Source organism: Amaranthus tricolor, chromosome 2 (assembly GCF_026212465.1).
Source record: "Amaranthus tricolor cultivar Red isolate AtriRed21 chromosome 2, ASM2621246v1, whole genome shotgun sequence".
In the NCBI taxonomy this organism is placed as follows: Eukaryota; Viridiplantae; Streptophyta; class Magnoliopsida; order Caryophyllales; family Amaranthaceae; genus Amaranthus; species Amaranthus tricolor.
Genome location: NC_080048.1, coordinates 1,769,107 through 1,790,197, shown reverse-complemented (window position 1 = coordinate 1,790,197; position 21,091 = coordinate 1,769,107). Strand labels below are relative to the sequence as shown.

General features: G+C 32.0%; 3 protein-coding genes and 1 pseudogene across 3 annotated transcripts; all 4 read right to left on the bottom strand.

The window, feature by feature from the left end:
• Positions 1-208: 208 nt before the first annotated feature.
• On the bottom strand, positions 209-1,487 carry LOC130807026 (carboxylesterase 1-like). Its single transcript, XM_057672308.1, has one exon. It carries the CDS (start codon positions 1,319-1,321, stop codon positions 698-700), a length of 624 nt encoding a protein of 207 aa, XP_057528291.1. The 5' UTR covers positions 1,322-1,487; the 3' UTR covers positions 209-697.
• A 3,879-nt stretch (positions 1,488-5,366) lies between these two features.
• LOC130807025 (probable carboxylesterase 120) lies at positions 5,367-6,506 on the bottom strand. Its single transcript, XM_057672307.1, has one exon. The coding sequence runs from the start codon at positions 6,422-6,424 to the stop codon at positions 5,381-5,383; it is 1,044 nt and encodes a 347-aa protein (XP_057528290.1). The 5' UTR covers positions 6,425-6,506; the 3' UTR covers positions 5,367-5,380.
• A 2,242-nt stretch (positions 6,507-8,748) lies between these two features.
• On the bottom strand, positions 8,749-9,860 carry LOC130805014 (carboxylesterase 1-like). The gene has a single exon (XM_057669613.1). It carries the CDS (start codon positions 9,844-9,846, stop codon positions 8,749-8,751), a length of 1,098 nt encoding a protein of 365 aa, XP_057525596.1. The 5' UTR covers positions 9,847-9,860.
• A 2,214-nt stretch (positions 9,861-12,074) lies between these two features.
• On the bottom strand, positions 12,075-12,877 carry LOC130805010 (carboxylesterase 1-like; annotated as a pseudogene).
• Positions 12,878-21,091: the final 8,214 nt, after the last annotated feature.

Here is a 21,091-nt window from a genome sequence, read left to right as displayed (position 1 = left end):
ACAATTCTGCAAGACGGGGGAGCAGCTCGCAGACATTTTCACAAAACCCATATCAACTGATAAATTTATCGAGTTCAGAAGACAACTTAAAATTCAAGATTTTTCAGATTAAGGGGAGTGTTAAAATAATCTAGAAAAATCTAGGATTTTAATTAAATATAAAAATATCTAAACTAAAGAATTAAAAAATAAAAATATCTAAGATAATATAATGGAAGATCCTAGAAAAGTAATTAAAAAAATAAAAATATCTAAGATATTTTAGTAAACTTGCACTATAAATACCCATTGATGTAATCAATTTTTTGTGCAATGAAGAACAATATTCATTCTACATATTCACTCATCTTCCTCTCCAAATAAATTCATTCACTATTTTACCATCTAAATTTTCCTACACATTCACCCCATATTTATTCATTAATGTGAACACTTCCACTTGCTTGTCAAAAAGTCCATCTCCATCACATGCTAAGAATGCAACCTTCCAACTCAACTTTTTAATTTGGTCCCACTTACTAAATCCGTCAATACTAGGATTACTATAGATGATTTCAATTAGCCCCATGGGATAGAAAAAAATTCCACATTAAATCCGTCACTTCTAAAGTAATGCACCACGTGCAGTCAACTCGGATTCAGTTCGATTAATCAAAAAATGGTTGGATTAAAACCATACCTTTAATTTCCAAAGGCACTAATTTTTTTTTGCAAAATGAGATGCTTTTACCCCTATAGTGTACGCAATATTTCCTCCCGCACTTTCACCCGTTATGATACAATTTGTAAAATCCCCAAATTTTTTCACCCAATTGTCTTTCTTTTCCTTAACCCAATACAACGCCTCTACAACGTGGTTATAGGCGGCTGGAAGGCGGTGCTCGGGAGCGAGTCGGTACTCGACGGAGACGATTAGCATGCTGAGTTGACTCGCTGTAATGGAGAGAAATGAATCGACGTCGGGTGCGGCTGCGCTTCCTACAATGAACCCACCACCATGGGAAAAGATAATAATTGGGGGTTTACCGGATCTGGGTTTGGTGTTGTTGGGTAAGTAGACCCGGATCCAAGTTTTCTTTTTTGGATTGAGAGGGATATCTTTGGAGAAAGCAAGAGATGAAGTTGTGTTGGGTGGTACTGTCGGATTTCGGTTTCGGGTTAATGATCCATCCGGGTTCAGAACAAAACCGAGAAATTCGAACGGGTCGGTGGTGGATATTTGAAAATTGAATTTATTGCTTTGATTGAATGCTTGAGTATTGAATGGTAATATTAGTGGAATTAAGAGGGAAAAGACTACTAACATATTTGGGATTTGCATGGCTAAGTTTGCCTTTATTTTGCATGAACTTTGTACTCCCTCCACCTAATTGGGTGATCACAATGCAACCAAATATTGGATAGATTTGAATTCTTTCAATTTATTGAAACAATCAGATTTGGAATTTATATATCTGGTTTACTCTGAATCGATACCGAATATCCAGTTTTTAAATTCTTTTGTTTGGTTGTTTTGGCTTTATAATAATAATTAATTTGCGTTTTCTTTATGCGCATAAATATTTTTAATTCACTTCTCTTTCTTATTTTAATTTAAATTATTTGTTATAGTTTGAAAAAAATAAATTTGGGAATAAGAATATAAGATTGACTTTTTAAAAGTCTTAATTAATTAACAACTGATTAGTTATTAACCTTAGTTGTAACTGATGATAAATATTAAAAATTAGAAAAATCGAATATCTAATTTTGCAGATACCCCAATCTGGATTCAGATTTGAAATCCGACTTTAAAACGTGATATCCGATCCAAATTATCTGATTTTCAAAAATCAGATAAATTATTCGATTTTCAAAATCAGTTATCGGATTTTCCAGGTTGGATGATTTGAATTGCGTATTTTTGGTCATCCCTACTTGAAATAGCCCACGTGTAATAATCCAATCAAAAAATTGTCAAAATATTTATATATATAAAAGAATTGAAATTAAATTCACCAAAAATATCATATTTGAAATCCGACTGAACATTGAAATATTGTTCCCCCTCTATCTTTATATAGTAGGCTAGGCGCAAATTTAGCAATAAATTAATCTACTTTCTCGGTCACTTTAAATTTGCAATACCTCAAACTAAAGCGAAAGTTTTATATCCTTGATGTACCAAATTCATTGAAACAAATTAATTGTAGTATTTTCCTCTATTCTTGTGAATTTCAAATGATTAAAATAGTTTCTCTTATAAATATTATTATAATAAATATTATATATTATTAGTTGCAAAATTTTTGTAATACGTTGTAGATAAGCTAGGTATGCCAGAATGCCAAGCATAAAATCAATGTCTTGTTATTATCATGTTCAGCTGGATATGCACATCAACAGACAACAATGATATAACTTTCAATACAAACCTTGCCATTTATCAGCGGTTCTTGGAAGAAAGGTTGTTCGATTTTGAACTGTTATATTCCATTTAGTTTTTGACACTATTTATTTATTACTCTTAATTTGTATTTTTTTTTAAATTTATAAATTAAGACATAATTAAGTGAGATCTTGTTTGTATCATCTCAATGCAAAGATTATTATTATCTACTTTTTATAATATTCCGCTATGTATAATAAGAGATATTAAGCATTGAATAAGTGTATTGAATAGCGTGAAAAAGTAAATGTGACATTTTCATGGAAATGGAGGAAGTATATATATATATATATATATATATATATATATATATATATATATATATATATATATATATATATATATATATATATATATATATATATATATATATATATATATATATATTTGAAGCATAACCATGTTTTTTTTATGCATATATTTCATATGATTTGAAATATAACCATGTGAAATATGTATATTTAACATTTTTTTATGAAACATAACGGTAAATAATGAGATTTGAATTATGTTTAAAAAATTGTGGAAAAGTAAATATAGTTATCAATTAGCTAAACTTTTTTGGCAAAATATCGTGTTAACTTACTTAAACCACCGAAAGCTCTCTAAATCTCTATGCTAAACACGCCATTGGACAATAATCTATTCCAAAATTGTCTCTTCATGAAAACATCACTTGACTAAAAAGAACTCTCAAATATGACTCATATGTAAAGATTGTTCAATTAGTACAAATATATTAACATTTTTTGCCAAGCTTCTAATTTTTAAAAGATTAAAAACTTTTTAGGGCATTTTTATACTTTTATTTGATACTCGTTTTATTACATTCATTCAATTAATAAAAGCTTAGAATTGAAATCAAATCGTAGAGGCAACGTTTTTAGTAAAATCTTTGAATTGTTTCCTTCATTTATCATTTTTTAATTGGACAGTTGACAAATCACATATTTAATTAATTTGTTTATTTTCCCTTTTAATTTGTTTTATTCATTTAAATTCGTGTAGGAAATTTTAGAGAATTTTATTAGTGATGATGTAGATTATTCAAGGTTTAATTGTTACGAATATGCAATTAATTTAGTAGATAAATTGCGTCTTTGGGCTAACGGGATAGCTAATTCTATTGCAATATTGGGTTTTATTTCACTCGTGTTTCTCATAAGCAAAAACAAGGTCAATCCATAGTCAATACTCCCTCTGTGCTGTATAATTGATATCAAAAAGAAGATTATTTTTTTAAAAAAAGTAGATAATTGTAATAAATAAAGAGAGAATAAATTGTATAAATGAAATTAAAAAGAGTTAAAACATATGGATGAGATTAAAAGGAATTGGTAGGCTATAGTCCAAAAATAGAATTAATGTAATTTAAGTGAGATGAATCAAAATAAAAAATATTGTAAATTAAATGGGACAAATAGAATATATATCTAGATTGTCATCGATATCGATACAAAAAGTTCATGGGACAGCTGCATGATCACGAAGATAATGCATGTCATTCAGGAATCAGATTCATATCATGTGGTAATAATTAGTAAAATCATTTTTCTCATGGTTTTTTATAACAAAAGCAAGGTCAATTTTCAGTCTCTATATAAACAAAATGAAACCGAGGAAATAATAATTAATGTATAATTTGTGGATACAAATGTAATTCTTTGTGTATAATAATTAATAAATTATTTGTGGATACAAATGCAATTAATTGGTGTGTGCATGGGCATAGTCTATTCCTATGAGTGTTTTATTCAGGTGACTTATCTTTAGTGGTCAAAGACCAATGGCTTTTTTTTTAGGCTTTTTATACGGACGAATTTGATCTTCCTGATTATAGTGTTTTTTTATTCAATAATACATTTCTAATTTTTAATATATATATATTATATATATATATATATATATATATATATATATATATATATATATATATATATATATTTATTAAGACAATTTAATCTAAACACGAAATTATTAAATTGTAGGAACGTAAGGTAGGGACTAGGGTGGGATCAAGGGGTTGGAGGATTTAACATTTTGTAAAGGTGCAAAGTCATGAATTTGATTACCTTATAATTAAAGTATGACAGAAATGCTTGTAATACACGATGTTCCTCATGTGATTCACAAAGAATCAATAATTCAAACTATATACTTCTATATTAATGTTTGTTAATATGATTAAAAGGAAAAAGGTAAAGGAAAAAACTTATACATTACACAAGCTTCTATATATAGTAGTTATCACTAATTTTCTTTTTTCATTGTATCGTGTTTTATCTCTTCATAATTAAAAGGTTTTAGGAAAAACATGCAATTAAAACAACAACCTTAAAAAATCGACTCAATTAAAATGTTAAGTTGATAGATCGATATAAAAAATTAACGATAATGGTTAAGAATTTTTCCTTTCGCCTAAAATTTAATGTTTACATATTGAATTAATTTTCTCCTTATTGTATATAAGAATTTTTAAGCTAAAGTGTAAAATATAGCACAAACTCTCCTCACTTATTTACAAAGTTCTAATCCATTAATTTTCATCATGGAGAAAATCCAAACAATTATTTTGTGAGCTAATCATCTTTAAAAGTGTAAATGATTTAAATTTTCTTTGTCATCAATAATTTAAAACTTTTAAGAGAATCTAATCTAGAAATAAAAAATAATTAATATTTTATATAATGATTTTAACTTCTCAAGAAATAATAAATGATAAAATAATAAATTATAATTAAATATTTATATTTTCAAAGTAAAAATAATATTAAATTATATAAATTAAATAAAAAATTATGTAAAAGGGACAAAAACTGATTTCAAAGTAACAAATTTGTGATGTTATCAAACAAACAAACTTTTGAGCATAACAATGATAAAAATTTATTATTAAAATTTAACCTCCAATAAAAGGACATGCAAAAGACAATTTCAATAAAACAATTTATTCTAACTCAAGTAAGAAGAAAATACATTTCTAATAAATTCAAGAACCATTTTAATTTTCGCCGGTTCAGTAACAAATACACCATGATAATCCCCTTTACTAAAATTACCAATTACATTAACCCTTTGTTTCTTTAAATATTTATACAATTCTACTTGCTTGTCAAATAGCCTATCTCCATCACAACCCGCAATCGCGACCCGCCAACCCAATTCTTTCATAATTTTAAATTTTTTTGACCCGTTTTTTATAATTGGGTTGCAATATTGATGGTTTCGATTTGCTCCAAGTGGTAATGACAAATTCCACATTAAATCGGTTATTGCTAATGGCAAACCGCTACTATCGGGTAGACTTATTTCGGATTGGGTTCGGTTTATACCACCGAAAAAGGGTTGGATTAAAACCAAACCGCGGATATCCAACGGTTTTAGTTTATTAATCAAATGAGATGCTCTTAATCCAACGGTGTAAGCAATATTTCCTCCTGCACTTTCCCCCATAAGAATACACTTGGATATATCTCCATATTTTTTTACCCAATTATCTTTTTTCGCTTTCACCCAATGCAACGCCTCCAAAACGTCGTCGTACGCGGCTGGGAGGCGGTGCTCGGGTGCGAGTCTATACTCGATCGAGACTACTAACACGGTGAGTTGACTCGCCGTGTTGGATAGAAACGAGTCGAAGTTAGGTGTAGCTGTACTTAAGAGGATGAACCCACCACCATGGGCGTAAACTATGATGGGTAGGTTAATGGGTTCGGGTCTATTGGGTAAATAGACTCGAACCCATGTCTTTTTTTTAGGGTTAAGAGAAACATCTTTAGAGTAAGCAAGAGATAAGGATGTGTTTGGTGGAACAGTTGGATAAAATTCTTTGATTCGAGTAATTGTTCCATTGGGATTATGAATAATGTGGAGGAGTTTGTAAGGGTCATTAGTTGAATTTGTTTGATTAAGAGTTTGGGATTGGATTTTGAGTGCTAAAAATGTGATTAGAAAAAAGAAGATTAGTAATTTGGTTGAGTTTTTGATGGCTTCCATTTGGTTTAATGTATGCTTGAAGCTAAAGTAGGAGTTAAATGTTAATATAGATGACAATGGTTGATTTTTCAATGGATAGAAATGCATTTTATAATGATAGAAATATTAGATAAGATTTTGAGATAAATGTGTTCTATACTATGTCCCACAATCATTTTGCAAGATACTTATAATTGTGAATTTAATGTTTAAAATATGCTTCCATATATACAAAAAAGTTCTTTAAATAATTTAGTTCTTTAAAGAGTTATATTAATATAGTTGATATTTATTTGTTTATGTAAAATTTTTTATTATATTGGTTATCAAACATCAATTGAAAACAACATTCCTATATCACAAATAATTTAAAGATAAAGTTGTGTATATTATCTGTCTCACTCAAAATATTACTAGAAATTATTTAATATGTAACGAAATTTGTGTGTATATATTTTTGATAATATAAAAAATGTACATATAAATTGTTACAAATACCTTTTGCAAATTCTAGTGACTAAGGATCAACTTATTCATTTGTAAAGCTCTCAACAACTAGTAACAATTAGTATATATTATAAAAACATAAGATGCACAAAAGGTGATTATTCATGTTTTGTAAAGCTCTCAATAACAAAAGTTTTTGAGCAAATACTATGTATTCATAACAAAATCTCATATGAGCTATAGAATTCATAAAAAAAATTTAATGAGAATTAAATTTTATCTTAATTAGAATTCCATTGACTTGGGTGAACTCAAGTCAAGGTGGAGATTGTTATGAATGGTGTGACTTGAGTGCACTTTTGGTGTGTGCATTCATGTAGTGACTCTTGGGATGAAATCCCATAAGTTTGTCATGAATGAGTGTATTAAGTTGAGTCTTGATGATTGTGATTTATGATGGTGATTAAAAGTATGGATTGATAAGGTAATGAAGTATGAGTTATTCATGGGAAGAAGTGCAAAGGTTTAACTCTTGATGCTCCTAGGATGTTGTTTTTGACTCTTCATATACTTAGGGATGTTTCATTATCATTTATTCATAGTTTTAATGTACTTGATGTTACTTAGTGAGATCTCTCCTATAAATAAAGAGCTCTCATTCACATTGTAATCATCCACAAATACACCCAAAGCCATACACTAGCCTATATCTCTTCTCTATTGTAATTCTTCATATTTGAGAGTTCTTTAAACTCATTTTGATAATATAAGAGATACTACACACCGGAGGACGTAGCCATAGTTTGGTGAACCTCGTTAAATCTTTGTGTCATTTTATTACATTATTTTCTCCTACAAACATCGATATTATTGATAGCGTAATTTGTTTGTCACTAAAACTTCATACACTCGATCTTGGCAATATTGGAGTTTGAAACACATCGTTCGAACTCTAATACATCGTCGTTTTCAATAACAAAATCTCATATGAGCTATAGAATTCATAAAAAAAATTTAATGAGAGTTAAATTTTATCTTAATTAGAATAAGAATTATTTTTCCTAAGTTAAATTATATGTTTGATTTTCACCTAATCATGTCATTTTCTTAATCTCACTTGCAATCCAAAAATAAATACATTGTTCATAACGATAGTGTCCTAATCAACTGATATTAATATGTTTTATCTTATATTTATTTAAGTCAAAATTATTAAAGATAAATTAATATCACCATCTCTCATATTTGGTTCACTTTAATTTACACATGCAAAGGAAAATTGTTGACTCGATTACGAGATACACATGGTGTTTATCAGTACATATATTGCCAAACCTAGCTTGGTTGTTTTAACGTATGCAATTCCATGTGTAATATGTGGAGAAAGACACTTGCCAAACTCTAATTTTATAGATATATTCCCACAATATTTACATTTGAAAATGTACAAGAATTTAATATATTGACCGTTACAAATCAATCATATTAAATTATTGATTCTTGTATTTTTATAGAACTCTAATATCAATCTAATAACTTTCTCTAGTGAAAATTACTGATTAATATAATGCACCAAACTAAACAAAATCTTCCTAGTGCAATTGTTGCAATTAGCAAGAAACAATGCAACAATCTTATATCCAAAGGATGAACACCTAGATCATACTTAAAAATTAACTTCTAGTAACAACTAATCAATTAACTTTTCATGCTATTGGCTATGATCATTCAATTTTAAAGAAGATTCTAATAAAATTAACTTTTTGATCGTGTATTCAATATCACTCATCATTGTCTTTGTTAGATCGATTTTCATTATTTAGAGTCTTTTTTAACCATATTTTTCACGTCCTCTTGTTGGAAAGGGTATAAATATAATGTCTATCCTTGAAATCCTGTTATTTGACAGAATTTACTGAATATGATAATATAGTGTGATATAATATTTTAATAAAATTAACTCGCACAAAATTGAAGAGTTTTCGAGCTTTCGAAGGCTTAGTAACAAACACACCATGATAATCACCTTCACTAAAATAACTCGCAACATTCACACCATTTTTCTTCAAAAACTTGTACACCTCAACTTGCTTATCAATGAATAAATCTCCATCACAACCCGCTATCAAAACGGGCCAACCCAACTCTCTAATTTTCCTCAATTCACTACCTGACCCGCCATGTATAATCGGGTTACAATACGGGTGGTTTCTATTAGCGCCAATAGGTAAAGATAAATTCCACAAAAAATCAGGTATAACCAAAGGCAAATCACCCGTATTACCACCTAGTCTTAATTCGGATCTAGTTCGATAAACCCCACCAAAAACGGGTTGGATCAAAACCAAACCCCTAATAATCAACGGTTGTAAGTTGTTGATCAAATGTGATGCTTTTAATCCAACGGTGTATGCAATGTTCCCCCCTACACTCTCCCCCATTAAAATACACTTTGATACATCACCATATTTTATAACCCATTCATCTTTTTTGTCTTTAATCCAAAACAAAGCCTCCAAAACGTCGTCGTACGCAGATGGAAGGCGGTGTTCAGGAGCGAGTCGATACTCAACCGAGACAACTAACACACTGAGTTGACTCGCCATGTTGGAGAGAAACGAGTCAAAGTTAGGTGTGGTTGTGCTTAGAATTACAAACCCACCACCATGGGAGTAAACAATGATGGGTAGGTTTTTAATGGGTTCGGGTTTGTTGGGTAGGTAAACCCGGATCCATGTTTTTTTATCCGGGTTCAAAGAGACATCTTTAGAGAATGCAAGAGAACGAGAAGTGTTGGGTGGTACCGTAGGGTAGAAGTCTTTTATTCGGGTTATTGATCCATCCGGGTTTTGAATGAGGTGGAGGGCTAGATATGGATCAATAATGGTAAAATTTTGAGGGTTTAATGATTTTGTTTGATCAAGATTAGCTTGAATATGGAAGAAATAAGTTGTTAATAGAGTGAACATTAGTAGTTTGGTTGGATATTCATCCATTTGGCTTGGTTTTGATCATGTATTGAGCTTAGTTGAATGGAGGAAAGTTGATCCTAAACTTGATCTATTTATAAACACTAATTAGGTAGTAATTACTCATAGTTTTAGTTAGCAAATATAGTCTACCTTATTGAAAATGCGTGGAAGTAATACTCCTCTCTATGTAGGGCTCTCATCTTTTGGTAAAATTGACCGCTTTCCTCACTCCCTTTCAAAAAAGTATGGGTGTGGATTATCTGTCATCTTTCCTCACCCAGACCCTGTTTTCGAGCGAGATATCGGGTTGATGATGTTGATGATGATTGTATTTTTAATCCATACGCTGTAACATAATTATGTGAAATCTTATTTGATTTGTTTTGATATAAATATTTATAATAATCAATTTATTATAGTAAATTTTAATTATGCACAATTAAAAATATTATTGGTAGACTTGTTGCAGTTACTAATATGTCCAGTTAAATATGACATATAAGATAAATTGATCAGGGGGAGTAGCTTGAAAGTAAAATTAGAGTGATATAAGAATCAAGTCTTATTTAAGATAGAAAGCAAAGATAATAAATTGGATTTTTATCTAATTTTCTATTCCTTAACCTAGAATCGAATGAAAAAGAGTGAAAAACTAATAATAAAAATGTGCACAAAATGTGCACCACTGCCATGCTTGTTTATCAAGTATGCAGAAAAATATTAGTAGACTTAATAACCACTACAAGAATTAATGAGTTGACTTGAGTCAAGTTGGTACTCTTCTATGACTTCTATGAATAATTATGTATAATTATGCCAACCAGGGATCATGGTTTCGTGTACTCATTGAGTTGCCAGATTGAATGCGTACACTTAGACTAGTTGGTCAAACTTTCCACTGATATGCATTATCAATGATTCGTATGTAGTGAAATTTTCTTTTTATATGGATTCATACGTACGAGTCCACTGATATTGTGGGCTAGTTGGTCCATACGAGTCCGTAGCGATTGTTCATGGTATCAACTAGGTTCTTGGGGCTCTTATGCACGGGTTTTATAAATATGGTGGGATTACATGTGAGAGGGTATTAATTAGAAAATCCACATTCGATTCAACATGATCAGTTTTTACTGAAAGTAATGTTGACAAACATATAAATTTATTTAGCTATTCCTTCTACAAGTACTACCACATGACTTTGGGAAGGAACCTCATTACTCTTGTATGTAGTCAACTATCCTTTGGAATAGCATGTACAATGATAGCCGTGGGCCTGTCCGCACAAGCCTCCGACAAAACCCATAATGATTTGTCATAAAAATCAGAGATAATGTCACGAGATTAAGAAATAATTCACACTTAAATCAAAACACAAAAAAAATTTACAAAAAGACTCCAACCGTAAGCTAAAGAAAATAAAGCCAATTTTTTCAACTTTAAAGAATGTGCATTTGTATAACTTGCAGTGTTTAAAGAAAAGTTTCAACTTTTAATCAAGAAATGACATTTATCTTGAATATAATTCAGAAATACCATACTCGAATTTTAGTTAACAATATTTCAAATATCTTGGATGATTTTGATTCTGTTTTCTTTTTCTTTTGCTTTAAAGAGTGCAACCATTAGCCCATAGACTCGCTAATTGGGCATTTAGTGGAACTTGTTCTTTCGAACATTTTAATTACCTTAATTATATTGCTCACCTATTACCTAAAATAAGAAATTATTTATAGGTAAAAATACATTAACCGAATCAAATTTCATTACGTAATCAGCTATCTATAACATAAACTCCCTCAATCTGCACTCACAACTTTTATTCTTGAGTAAAATTTTCTAGGAGGACTTTGACTCAAGTCTTTCATACATGTTCACTCAAACATAAACTACTCATACAACTTAGTAAGTAGAAGACTTTCATATATGTTATAAAACTTAAAATAGAGGTGTCAATTCGAATGTTCGATCAGATTTTAGATAAATATCTCGGTTCAAATTGATTTTGATTCTTAAGTATATGTTAATATCTTGACAATCTGATTTTAATTTTTATATGCAAATTATTTCAGATTAAGTCAAGTCAAAATCGATTTCGATTAATCCTTCAATTTGAACAACTCTAGGTTAACATAGCATACAATAAATAACTCAAAAATAAAATTAAGTTTACATTTATCCAAGTTCAATATTAAAAATTACATATATAATCGAAAAATCATAATTAAATGCATATACAATAATTATTAAAATTACAAATCATTTAGGGTTTCATCTAAAACAACAAAAATTTCTTCACGTTTGTTAGGATCAGATGCAAATATACCATGATGCCCACTTTTACTTAGCATAGTCTTTAGATTTAGACAATTACTTTCAAACATTTTCACCAACTCTAATTGTCGATCAATAAGTGGGTCATCATCACTAGCAACAACCAAAACCCGCCAACCCAATTCTCTGACCCGGCGCAATTTACATCAACGGTCTTAAATCGTTGACTTGATCCAGTGCGTTGACTCCAGCGAAGTACATGATATTAGCCCCTGCACTCTGCCCCATCAGATAACAATTAGATAAATCACCATACTTTTTTACCCATTCATCTTTACCTTCTTTAACCCAATGCAATACATCCAAAACGTAGTCGTATGCAGCTGGAAGGCGCGACTCAGGGGCGAGTCGATACTCAACCGAGATGACTAACACGTTGAGTTGACGGAGCAAAAATTATGAAAAACAGGGGAAGAAGCACTAAACAGGATGAACCCACCACCATGTGCAAAGACCACAATGGGTAGCTGGTTAGATTGTTGGCTCGGGATTGAGCTCGAGTTCGACATGTCAACTTGGATTCGGGGCAGGAAAACCCGAACCCAAGTTGTCGTATTCGGGTTGATAAATATGTCTTTGGATAGAGTAGAAGAACTAGAAATGGATGGGTTCACGGTGGGAAAAAATTCTTGTAGACGAGTGATCGTGCCATTTGGGTTTGGGATAATGTGAAGATGTTTGTAAGGGTCAATGATTTTATCAGGGTTTGACATTTTTTTGGTGATAATTGAAGTATTATGGTAGACTGGTAGTAGTATTGGATTGATAATAGGAAATGATCAAAAAAATGATAAAATTAATATGGTTTAGAAAGTAATGTGACTAAAGAAATTTTAAAGATAATTTTTTTCTTAATTTTGTTTATGATTAAAGAAATGTCATAATCATGTGATCAAGTTGATATAATTTTAATTGAATTGTTGGTAATTAAGTAGCAAGTTGCACTTTTTAAAACATTTTTGTGTACTTGTTAATTTGGATTTAATTAAGAGTTGAGCAAGTTTACTATATATCAATATTATTAGGAGATTTTAGTAAAGATAAACAAAGAACTACACCGTCTAAAAACTAATATAGAAATCGGATAAAAGTCATAAATAAAATTAATTCAAATTAAATAAAAAATATAATTTGGACTATTTATTATAATTTGGTTTGGATTAGTTTTGATCCTATTAAATAATGAAAATCGAAATACCAAATCAAATTAAAATATCACTTTAGTAGGCGATATTCCAAAATTCTAAGGCCTTCTACAAGTAAAATTAAACATTTTATCGACAATTTAAGTTTTAGTATACTAAAAAAGTTTAAACAAAATTACTAAAAGAGTTTAAAACCAAGTTAATTTGACTTTGTTTGATTTGGATTGCAAAAAAACTTGATTTGGATTTGAATTGAAAAACTAAAAACTAAATTAAATTTGGTTTAAATTGATTTTATAAAAAATAAAACTGTAAATCGAACTTTCACCTCTATATAATACTAGTGTTTGCAATTTGCGATGTCAATTGTCAAGTGAAAATTTCTGTATGATCTAAAAAATAAGATATCTACAACTCTATTAACCTAATTTGTTACCTTGACTAGACATGGATATAAGTCCAAGTAATCCTAATCAACTATTATGTGAAAAAACCATAAGAATTTGAACTAAATTAAATTATTTAAGAGTTTATCTATTCTACTCATTATAGCCATCTCAACTAACCATTTTCATTGGCGTGGAAATTTTTTTGAGAGAAATTTTTTTGTGAGATTTTTACTCTCATTAGTAAAAACCCAAAAAAAAAAACATGTAAATGTTTCTAAAAAACTCTAAATGAGTGAAAATTTTTTGAACTTCTTCACAAGAGCCCTACCATTTAAAATTAATTTTAAAATAAAAACTAAGAGAGTAACAAGAAGGGGTAGAGTAAGAAAAGTAGAAGGGAAAAAATAGTAAAGAAATTCATTTGTTTTCTCATTAATGAGATAAATTAGATTAATAGAGAGAAATTAGTGATGAAATTTCTTTTACTCATCATTAAAAGTGCTTTTAGTATTCAACATGAATATTTAACGTTAGGTTAAAAAGTCCAAACAACAAAGCTATTAACAATCTCGATTTGAAATTCAATGAAAGAAAAACCAACTTATTTCCACTTGGTCTTTTTTTCGAGTTTTCTCACAATTTGTCCAACTACAGATTGTTTCTTGAGCTTGCACTTCACATTTCTATGCATTAAAAAAAGCTACCGAAAGTCAGAGGTGTCAAAGAATCAACTACCAAACTCAATCAAAAAACTTAAATAGTTGAAAATTTGAATTTAAGGACTTTAATATGAGTTTTCGTTGCTTTTATTTTAGTTTAATTATTGTTTTTACGCCTTAAAATTTAACAATATAAAAAAAGGCTTTTAAAATTTTTTAAGCATTATTACACCACCCCAAATTGTAAATTTTGATATGATTAATATTAATAGTCACCTTACATCATTTATTGATTTTCATAATCTCCATGCTTTTCATCTTTCTTTTTCGTCATTTAGAATTGGGGTGGTGTAATAATTGTTCAAACCCCTATCTAAACCATTAATGGTGGTAGCATCCATCAACATTAATTTTTTTGCTTCCGCTCTTCACGTCTACCATCAAAACCTTAATTCATCTAACACTCAAAAATGATGGTGTTCAAACCCTACTATACTCAAACCAACAATATATTCCTATATGAAAGACTAAAATCACATGGTTTTAATTTCTGAAATGATTTTAATCTTTTATTTTCATTTGACTAAAATCACATAGTTTTAATTTCTGAAATAATCTTAATCTTTTATTCTCATTTATTCAAACTCACGTCTTCGAGTTGAACAAGTATAAAGAAATCAAACAAATTACATAAACACTTACTTTAATTTTTTTCACAAAGAAGAAATTTTAGTAATCTTAATACATCATTCAAATCACCTTTATTCATAACCACACGTAATAAACCTATTTTTCATCATTAATCTCTTTTTGTATTACCATCATAAAATAAGCCATGACAATTAACTCTCTCCTCCAAGTATGCTCATTCTCATTATTGTTGCTTGTTATTCTTTAAAATTGTACTTTTCCTTTCCATTGTTTATCTTGAGGGGAATTTTAGAGATAGTAAATTATTATGTATAAGCTCAGCATTTTGATTAATTTGATAATTATCTTGCAATTATTTATAAAATATAACATGTAATTTTTACTATTAATATCTTTTTAAATCTATGTAATATTTCAGATATTTCCGTCATATAATACAAATACATTGCAATGTCATGATTTATATTAGTAATCTTTTTAAACACTTCTCCAAACTCCCCTAAATTCCTCATGTAATAAATGATCTCCTCGATCACACCTGGCGTAGCTCTAAATATTCTATCTAAGGGGTTACTAATTAAATACTCCTCCCAATTCTTAGTAAATGTCCTATTTTTTTTAAGTCAGTTGACTCTAATTATTCCATTTTTATTTTAAGTAATGATTTTTGACATATGTGGATCCTTTTTTATTATAGTCTCCTTCTTAATTTGTACTGTGGATATATTTTGTATGATCCCCTCCTTAATTTGTACATGTGTAATTTTGTAAATTAACTTTCTTTATTGTCGTCTTTTCCTAATTTGTAGATAGAGACACACTTTTATTGTGATATGTGCCATTCCTAAGGTTCGCATTGTGTCGAGAATTCACAGCTATCTTCATGTTTTCTCTTGTTGTTAACACCTCCACACTGTTATAGCTTGGTGTGAAGTGAAGAAAAGATAAAGCAAAAGATTAGGGTAGTTTTAGAATGAATACTCTGTTTGTATTATTCATTAATCACAATTACAGCTTCATTATATACACAAACTATGAGCTAACTAAGGAAACAGTGTAAACTAGGAAATACAAAAGTTGCCCTTAATATATTTGCTAAAGGGAGTAGCAAACTCATCAGAATATTTGTAATATATTCAGAATAATATATTCCCACACTCCCCCTCAAGTTAGGTTATAGGGTTCCCAATGCCTAACATGGATAAAGTAGTCTCGAAGACTTCAGCTGAAACACCTTTTGTAAGGATGTCAGCTAGCTGATCTTCGGATCTCACATGTGGGATCCTGATGATTTTCTTCTCCAGTTTTTCCTTTATGAAGTGTTTGTTAACCTCTACATGTTTCGTTCGATCATGTTGCACCGGGTTTTCTGAGATATCAATAGCTGCCTTATTGTCACAAAATAACTTGCATGCTTCTGTTAGTGGACAATCGAGTTCACATAGGAGTTTTTTTTATCCATAGAATCTCCGTTATTCCTTTGGCTACTCCTCTGAACTCTGCTTCTGCACTTGATAGTGCGACTACTTTCTGTTTCTTACTCCTCCAAGTGACCAAGTTACCCCCTACAAGTGTGAAGTACCCAAATGTAGATTTCCTACTGTCTCGATCGCCTGCCCAGTCAGATCCGTGTAAGCTACGAGGTCAAGATGATAGTTTTTCCCAAAGAAGACACCTCTATCACTCGTGCCTTTCAAGTATCTCAAGATTCTTACCACTTCTTCCATATGTGGATTCTGGGGTAAATGCATGAATCGACTCACAACTCCAACTGCGTATGATATGTCAGGCCTAGTGTGAGATAGATAGATCAGTTTTCCCACCGATTTCTGATACTTCTCTTTGTCGGTTGATTCTTCTCCTGGTGTTGTCTGGAGTTTATGGTTAGCGAAAATTGGCGTTTCTGCTGGTTTACAGTCAAGCATACCTACTTCTGCTAACAAATCCAAGATGTATTTCTTCTGATTGATGAAGATTCCCTTCTTGGACCGGAAAACTTCTATACCAAGGAAATACTTCAAGTTCCCCAAATCCTTCATCTCGAATTCCATAAATAATTTCCTCTTAAGCTCATTTATCTCCTTCTCATTATTCCTAGTTATTACCATATCATCAACATAGATGATTAGACATGTGATCTGACTATCCCTTTTCTTCAAGAACAGTGTATGGTCGGAATGACTCTGTTCATACCCAAATTTCTTCATAGCTGTGGTAAATCTATCGAACCAGGCTCTCGGAGATTGTTTCAAGCCATACAACGCCCTCTTAAGTCTACATCTTTCTCCTGGAGAAAATTCATCTGAGAACCCAGGTGGAGCATGCATATACACCTCTTCTTCAATCTCACCATGTAGGAATGCATTTTTCCCATCGAACTGGTAAAAGTGGTCAGTCCTTATTAGCAGCTATAGAGAAAAGGACCCTGATGGTGTCTATCATGGCAACCGGTGAGAATGTTTCGGAGTAGTCAATCCCATACGTCTGTGTATACCCCTTTGCCACAAGGCGAGCTTTGTACCTCTCAATAGTTCCATCGGCATGATACTTTATTTGTGAAAACCCATTTGCAACCTACAGTTTTCTTCTCCTTAGGTAACATACACTTGTCCCATGTGCTATTTTTCTTTAGTGTTGAGATCTCATCTTTCATTGCTTCTCTCCACTTTGAATTTCGGAGAGCTTCTTCAGTACTGCGAGGAAGGGAACTTGAGTATAGACTGGTTTGGAATGCCACGGCTGTCTGTGCCAAGTTATTCATTTCTCGGTTAATAGGGTATCGAGATCTCTGCGATTCAAACTCTGGATCATACCTCCTTGGGGGAACGCCTCTTTTGCTTCTTGGAGGTAATTCATATGCGTGGAGAGTTAACAATACCGGATATATCATCATCATTTTGAGATTCAGGTTCAGTTGATACCTCTTGAGGCTCACAGATAACCTCTTGGTCACTAGATGCTTCAGATAAGGTAGGAGAAGCCTGAGGGGAAAGCAGTACTATGTTTTCAGTAGCAATGTCTGTGGGATTACCTACTTGCTCTTCGGGGTTCAGATCATTAGTTACAGAGTGTGTAAGCCAGCTCAAGTCATCACATGTAGTCTCTCCCTGAGGACGAAGCTGGGGGTAAAAATAGGAGTTCTCAAAGAAATCACAATCCATTGTGGTATAAAGTTTATTCTGAGTTGGATCAAAACAGCGATATCCCTTTTTGTTAACACCATAGCCCACAAAGATACACTTAACAGCACGGGGTTCCAGTTTGTTTGTAGCAAGTTTAGGTAAATGGATATACACAGCACACCGAAATCCAGGGGGGTAAGGAGTGGAAAGAGGAAACTGTGTATGGGCACGAAGGGTCTCAAGGAGGGTTGTGAACTTTAAGGTTTTTTAGGGTAGTCTGTTTGTAAGGTATGTGGCAGAGGCAATAGCTTCGGGATAAGGTGGGACATGGGCTTCAAACATAAGGGCTCGACTCATTTCAAGGAGTGTACGATTCTTCTTTTCAGTTATGCCGTTTTGTTGTGGTGTGTGGGGACAAGAAGTTTGGTGAATGAGGCCATGGGCGGTGAAGAAATTTTCTATATGTTGGTTCATGTATTCCCCCCCATTGTCGGATCGAAGAATTTGAGGCTTAGTTTTAAATTGTGTGACAATCATATTATAGAACTTAACAAAAGCATCAAAAACCTCAGATTTGTGTTTCAAGAAATATACCCAACACATTCTAGTACAATCATCAATAAATAAAACAATATATGAATAACTTCTTTTACTAAACTCAGAAGCAGGGCCCCAAACATCAGAATGTATCAAAACAAAAGGTTCACTGCTATGATGAGAACTAGGAGAGTAAGTGTGTTTGTGACTTTTTGCAAGGACACAAGCTTCACAATCCAGGACTACATTACTTTTATTTAATGACGGAAAAAGACGTTTCAGATACTCTAATGATGGATTTCCTAGACGTCGATGCCAAGTCCTTAACTGACGATCAGAGAACCCATGAGCAAGCAAAGAGTGACCCGTTTGAATCGCCTCGTCCACATAGACGTTTCAGTACCACGCCCAATAATCCTCCCTATCTGAGCATCCTGCACAACACAATCAGAAGACGACATAAGCACAGTATAATTTAGTTCCCGAGTCAATTGGCTAATAGACAACAACTTATAAGATAAGCTAGGAATCAAAAGACAATTGTTTAATTTTAGAGAGGGAGAAATAGTAACGAGCCTAGATTGATCAACACTCACACACTCCCCATTAGTCGTCTGAATGTAGGTGTGGGTTTATGGGTTAGTAGATAAAAGATCACGAGGGTCAAAAGTCATAGTGTCGGTGGCCCCGGAATCTATCCATTGAGATGGAAAAGGAGGTTTACATAGCAGGCCAAATTTGTGGGTTTTATGTGGGTTTGTGGGAAATGATGGGTTAAATTATAAAAGGGCCGTGGGTTATTGTGGGTTTAGGGCTGTTGTGGGTTTTTAGGGATATATATAAGTGGGATTTGGGAAAGTGTTCTTCTAGACCTTTCCCCTTTCTCTCTCTTCTAGTCCATTCCCTTCTCTTTGCTCTAATTCACCTGTGTCGCCATTACTCTTCCTTTGCCTCAGTTTTGTGGGTTGGTTTGCTTGCGGTATGAGGGACGCCGGTGACCAAGTTAGCCTTGCCGCCGGTTCTAGTTGATTGAGCCTTGGTGGCGGATTTTCGTTGCCGGTGTTCCTCCCACCACTCTGGGAAGCCGATTAACTTGAAACACCCTTCCTTTGTGTGACGATTTCCTCCACAGTACCTACACTTGAGGTGAGTTTTGTTCTCCATATCACGCCGAGATGAAATATCCGACCGGTGTTTAACCGCCAACCCACTCCCGATTTCTGAGGGAACTTTTCCTGGTGATGAAGCGTGGGTCATAATGCCACGCCTTGAAATCTCACGCCTAATAATAGCGTAGGCCATCTCAACTGTGGGAAGTGGATCTTGGTTCAACAAATTTCTTTTTTCTTTGTCAAATTTCACGTTAATTCCGGCCAAAAACTGGAATAAACGTTGTTTTTGGATAAAGGTGTTGAAGATTGTTATATCTTCAGCATGTATCATGAGATTTGGCTGTCGTCGGTCCATTTCTTTCTAAATCGTGGTCAGTTTCCTGTAGAAGACCTCTAGAGGGTCTCGATTCTGTTTTAGGGAGTTGGCTTGAGAACTCAGATCAAAGATCTGGAGTTCGTCCCTTCCACTGCTTAAAAGGATTTCAAGTCCTTTCCATAAATCTCTTGCAATAGAGTAGTCTAAGAATTGATTTATGAGTTCTGTGTCGATATTTGAGATAATCCATGATAGGACTATGGAGTCCCTTTGTTTCCAGGTTATGTAATTGGGGTTTGTGGTGCTAGGAGGGTCGTCTATGATGTGGCTGAGACGCCCCCTGCACTCTAAGGCTATCTGCATCATTTTACACCATGTTGTGTAATTTTGATAGGTTAATTTCTAGGCTATTTTCAATTCTGGTGATACGGTTTCAATGGTTGTGTTTGGTTTGTGCATTTGTTGAAACAGTTTGAACATATGTTCCATCTGTTCCTTGGTTATGAGTTGTTTTGAATCTGTTTCTGCCATTTTCAGGTAAGGTTGTTTAAGTAAATGACGATAACCGAAAGTGTTGTCGGTCCCAGAAAACACCTTTGGCTCTGATACCATGAAGAAAAGATAAAGCAGAAGATTAGGGTAGTTTTAGAATGAATACTCTGTTTATATTATTCATTAATCACAATTACAGCTTCATTATATACACAAATTATGAGCTAACTAAGGAAACAATATAAACTAGAAAATACAAAAGTTGCCCTTAATATATTTGCTAAAGGGAGTAGCAAACTCATCAGAATATTTGTAATATATTCAGAATAATATATTTCCACATGAAGTTTTTTATATCATCATAAAGAAGTCTTGTGAAAAAAAATGATAATTACAACAAGAGAAAAAAACATACAAATATTTAAACAACCATAAATTACAGTTTTTTTTTTCATTTTATTTTTTTCATGGTTTTCAAAATAAATTCTAAACTTATATATTTCTAAATATCT